This window comes from Diospyros lotus, chromosome 10 (genome assembly GCF_014633365.1).
Source record: "Diospyros lotus cultivar Yz01 chromosome 10, ASM1463336v1, whole genome shotgun sequence".
In the NCBI taxonomy this organism is placed as follows: Eukaryota; Viridiplantae; Streptophyta; class Magnoliopsida; order Ericales; family Ebenaceae; genus Diospyros; species Diospyros lotus.
In genome coordinates, this window is record NC_068347.1 from 20,806,530 (window position 1) to 20,811,756 (window position 5,227).

The 5,227-nt window shown below is 39.4% G+C and overlaps 1 protein-coding gene across 1 annotated transcript; it reads right to left on the reverse strand.

The window, feature by feature from the left end:
* Nucleotides 1-207: 207 nt before the first annotated feature.
* On the reverse strand, nucleotides 208-4,522 carry LOC127811172 (G-type lectin S-receptor-like serine/threonine-protein kinase At4g27290). The gene is made up of 8 exons (XM_052350878.1): nucleotides 4,475-4,522; nucleotides 3,192-4,203; nucleotides 2,058-2,201; nucleotides 1,771-1,928; nucleotides 1,321-1,531; nucleotides 942-1,179; nucleotides 702-852; nucleotides 208-620 (listed from the first exon to the last, which is right to left on the reverse strand). Exons 1-8 carry the CDS (start codon nucleotides 4,520-4,522, stop codon nucleotides 312-314), a joined length of 2,271 nt encoding a protein of 756 aa, XP_052206838.1. The 3' UTR covers nucleotides 208-311.
* Between the last annotated feature and the right edge of the window lie 705 nt (nucleotides 4,523-5,227).

A 5,227-nucleotide genomic window follows, 5' to 3' on the forward strand; every position in this document is an offset into this window, starting at 1 on the left:
TCCCATGAAGCAATATTAATTAAATTTCTAACATGTCATACAACAGAATTATTCATTTCCCGTTTTAGGATTTTTCAATGATATAATAAATAATCAAGATTCATAGATAAGCTAACTCTGCATAAGAATAATAATGATAATTGGGCCCAGTTATAAGTATGATCCTCCTATGTATGATTGAACCTAAAAATGATGCTTTGTAAGAAAGAATAATGTATACACAGAAGATGTTCACTAATACAGGGTCTGCACGGCCGCAGCACATAACAGAGTCCATATCACATTCAAATACATTCACATATACAAACCTGTTATCTTGGCTGTACAACTGTGATAGTGAAATCATTGGTTGAACTACTTGCTTGATTCCCTGACGAGCAATCGGCTTCTGCCAAATTCCTTGCAGTGAAGAAGCCAGGCTGCTTCGGATCAGGCAGAGGTCCTCCACTTCCCAGCATCAGAACCACTGATGCCATGGTTGGCCTGTCTTCTGGATGCTGCTGAACGCACAACAGACCAACATGGAGCGATCTCAACACTTCGGATAAATAGCATGAATCCCTACTCACAGCTTCATCTAGCAGGTCTAGAAACCTGCCTTCTTTATAGAGCATCCAAGCCTAAACAATCAACAGACACATTAGTGTTTCTAGTTGATTAAACATGGTTCCCAATTGAGTTTTTGCAGCCTCAGTTCTCACATGTCCAAGAAGGTTGAGACTGTGATCTGCATGGAAAAAGCCCCTGTTCCTCTTCCCACTCACAATCTCCAACACCAACACGCCGAAGCTGAATACGTCCGATTTCACAGAGAAAAATCCATCAACTGCATATTCTGGAGACATGTAGCCACTGCAGCAAAGACATTGAACAAACAAGCAAACTCAAGGACTGGGAAAATGTTGGATTCATATAATTGGAGCTATTGTGATGAGTCTTACTAAGTTCCAACCACTCTTTTCGTGTTTGCTTCTGTCTCGTCTCCTCCAAAGCTCCTAGCCATGCCAAAATCAGATATTTTCGGGTTCATGGAAGAGTCCAACAAAATGTTGCTGGCTTTGAGGTCCCTATGGATGATTCTCAATCTTGAATCCTGATGGAGATAAAGAAGCCCCCGGGCGATTCCATTTATAATGTGGAAGCGCTTTGGCCAATCCAGTATGGCACTTCGGCTTTTGTCTGCAGAACAAATTTGTGGCAAAGTTAGCCATGCCAGGAATTTTTAGTATTGTTAAAATTGGAACTGCTTCTACACTTCCATTTCTAGTGATAGAAAGACTGGCATGAAGAAATATTGTTACAGTTCCGAAAGTCACGAACCGAAAATAAAGGAATCGAGGCTTCTGTTTGGCATGTATTCATAGATTAGCATCTTCTCTTCGCCTTGAATGCAACATCCCAGAAGCTTTACAAGATTCCGGTGCTGGAGTTTGGCGATACATATAACTTCGTTCTTGAATTCGTCTAGTCCTTGTGTGGAACTACTTGAAAGCCTCTTCACAGCTATTTCTTGTCCCTCTTCCAGGATACCCTGAAGATTCCCATTACTTACAGATGAACTCTTTCGAAGTTAAAAGATTGCAATTATTCTTCTTCCCTTTACTCCAATAGAGTACAATCAAGGCCACTCTTTTAAACATTCCACAGTAAAGTAATGATTTGTTTTTTTATATTTCCTTTTTTCCCTGCTCACAGTTGCATATTATCCATGTGGATTGAGCATATACTAAACTTTCCATGAAACTGAGTTGAGTTTGTTTATTGTGATACCTTGTAAACACTGCCAAATCCACCCTCTCCAAGCTTATTGCTAAGTGAGAAGTTATCGGTAGCACTCGTTAATGTAAATAAGTCAAACAATGGAAGCTCTAAATCTTTCTTCTCGCTCTCGCCTCTGTAACCTCGTCGAGAGATATCACTCGTTATTCCTGCACAACAGCAGATAGAACCCATAAATGAAAAACTTGTTGACTAGAAGGTTCTAGTAACAGTTATTTGCGTTTATCTTTTTCTTTTTACCATGCACATAAATGCAGAGTTCAGACAAAACAACTTACCTGAATTGCCAGTATTTCTTTTTTGCTGCTGCTTCATCTTCCTTTTCCAAATATAGAAGATGAGGCAAAGGATTAGAGTAAGTGTCCCCATTGATAATGCCAAGCTGATTCCAATTGTCTTTCCTTTCTTCCTCTTAGATCCATCTGTGGGGACAACTCAGTCTTCAGGTTATCTCAAAGTCCAATCATGAAAAGTGCAATTTTAAAAGATTGCTTTTGCTACGGATCATATAGGTTTCAGAGCCTTGAACTTCATTTCAGCTCTCATTTTTAATATTAAACTTCATTGAACTCAAACTTCTGTCTACCTATATTTTACATGTTAGGCATGCTAATCAGATATCTAAAATCATTCCTTGTGAGAAAGCTTCTCTTAGAACTAACACGTGTAAGGTGCTGGGATTTTTCTATATCACAACTATAAAGCCATCTGTGTTATCTGACTCATAATGTTGGGCCACTAAATATCAATACGTACAAAATATGAGTAGAACTGAGATAGAAGTGTTACGATCAATGTATATCAGTATAAGAAAAGACATAATTAGAAACAATGGTGCATAAGAGACAAGATTAAAATGATTTGGATATGTCACATGTGAGAAGAGAACCAGGGGATGTACCTGATAGGTGAGTGAATAGAAAACAAGTTGAAAACTCTTAGAAATGATATAAGATGTAATGACCATATAAAAGATATAGCTATTAAAAAAGATGATTAAAAAGGTAGAATTCTTGTAGCCTACACCACCTAATGGGATTTAAGGTTTTTGATGATGACAACAACTTGCTACATAGAAAATGCTATGATGCAAGACAAAATAGGATTATGGCCAAGAAGAAACCAGTGAGATAATATACTAGGCCTTAAGAATCGTAACAACTGTGATGTGGCCAAGCAATCGGTAACTTGAGGAGCTACAATCTCTGTTAAACTATGAACTTCACGAATCAACCTCCAGAAAGAGATAACTCATTCAATGAGCACTGCCACATACCAGTGGTAAATTCATATACAAATTATTCACGGTACAACTTTCTATTCCTACTGGCAGACTGAAAAGAATGAAAATTAATTTGCTATCCTTTCCAGTAACTTCATAAATTATTGCAGCAAAATGGATAAACTCATACCTAGCTCAGAAGAAGCCACCCTTATGTAGATAATTTGTCCATTTTCAGTGAATTGTCTGATGTCAATCAGGTCTTCGAACCAAAGCAAGCAGCCACTTCCCTCCCCAGTAATGTTCAGAGTTGCATAAGCCATACAAGAGCAATTCCTCAAGCAAACTGTGTAGCATTCCTTAAGGTTCATACTTTCGTTAAACGACGAATGCTGGGTGTCCGGCAGCTTAACACCGGTATACTCAAGGAATCCATCTCCACTTGCGCAATCCAAAGGAGTCCTTCTAACACACCCATTTGAAGCAACTCCCATGGCCCATTCATTTGGGAACCTGGGCACAAATCTCTCCAAACACCCACAAATTGGAGATTGGTTAACATTACACCGGCCATACGCCCCACAAACCGCGTAGTAATCGCAGGCATCTGTCGGTCCACTGAGGTAAAGCACCCATCCTCTCCCATCCACCCAAGTCCAACGTTGCACCAAACCGTTTTCCCTAATCAAAAACCTTGAAATCACAGAACTGTTAAGTAGGTCATAGCTGTAGTAAATCTCCCTCTTATCAACAACAAAATTGAATCTGTAAATGCTGTTCTTTTTCAAACTGGGATCACCACTGAACCTTAGGCCATTCCAGGGTCCAGACCTATACCAAAAGACCGAACCATTACTCCCCCAAAATTGGGGATATCCATGAATATCCAGCCAATATGTGAAAAGGCCCTGACCAGGATCATCACTGCTTTTCCAGGATGATAAGTACCAGTCTCTCCCAGTTGCCAAGTTCTTCCCAATCTTCATTCCTGGCAAAAGGGTATCAGTTGGATAATCAAAACTCTGCCACAGAAAATTCTCTGGATTATCATCATTTGCATCTTTAACAACCAGATTCCCAGAGTCCAAAAGCTGGGCAATTGGGTTCTTTACATGTCTAGAGGTGTTGGAAGACCAGATGCTTGTTAGATTATTAAGGCTAGTTGTTAAGAAAGTTTGTTTTTTATCTCTTGTTGAATAAGTCTAGCTATGGTTGTTACATAGTTAGAGATATATTAGGGATCAGATTGGTTGCTTTTTATCTTCCTATTTTTCTGCTGATTAGGAGGAAGTAGTTGGTATGTTTTACTATTTAAATCATTGTAGAACTTGAACTTCCGATCTAAGAAAGATTCTACATTCAAGTTGTTTTTCTTTATTTCCTTTCATGGTATCAGAGCCCTTTTTTTATCTTAAGGGTCTGTGAAAACTTCAACAAAAAAAAAAATCTCCATTCTTCTTGCCATCTGCCTACCTTTTCAACCTCAGAAAAATAACCCTCAAAAGCCAACCTAAATGTCATCATTCAACAGTAGCTTCATCGTCCCATCACCACAGCTCTTCAATGGTGAAAACTACCAAATTTGGGCTGTCAAAATGAAAGTCTTTTTGCAGTCACAGGATTTATGGTCTTGTGTAGAGGAAGGCTATGTGCAGAGAGCATTACCGGCTAATCCCACCATCAACCAGCTGAGGCAACAAAGTGAAGAATCTGTCAAGCCGTATAAGGCCTTGTCAGCTATTCATGCATCAGTCTCAGAAGGAATTTTGGCTAGAATCTTAACTTGTCAAACTGGAAAAGAGGCATGGGATAGGCTCAAAGAAATGTTCCAGGGTAGTGAAGCAAACAAGAGGATGAGGCTTCTCAATCTATGGAAAGACTTCGATTTGTTAAGGATGAAGGACTCTGAAAGCATCAAGGACTATGTTGATCGACTTATGAAGGTGGTCAATCAGATTAGGTTGCTTCAAGAGGATCTCCCTGATAGAAGAATAGTGGAAAAAGTCCTTGTGAGTGTTCCAGAGAGATTTGAATCTAAAATCTCCTCTTTGGAGGACTCAAAGGACTTAACCACGCTCAAACTTGATGAGTTGGTGAGTTCACTCCAAGCACTGGAACAAAGGAGGGCTATTAGACATGAAGAACAGGTGGAAGGTGCATTTTTCTCTAGCTTTAAAAGCAAGGGGAAGCAGAAGGAGTATACGAAAGGAGATGGAGAGAAGAAGG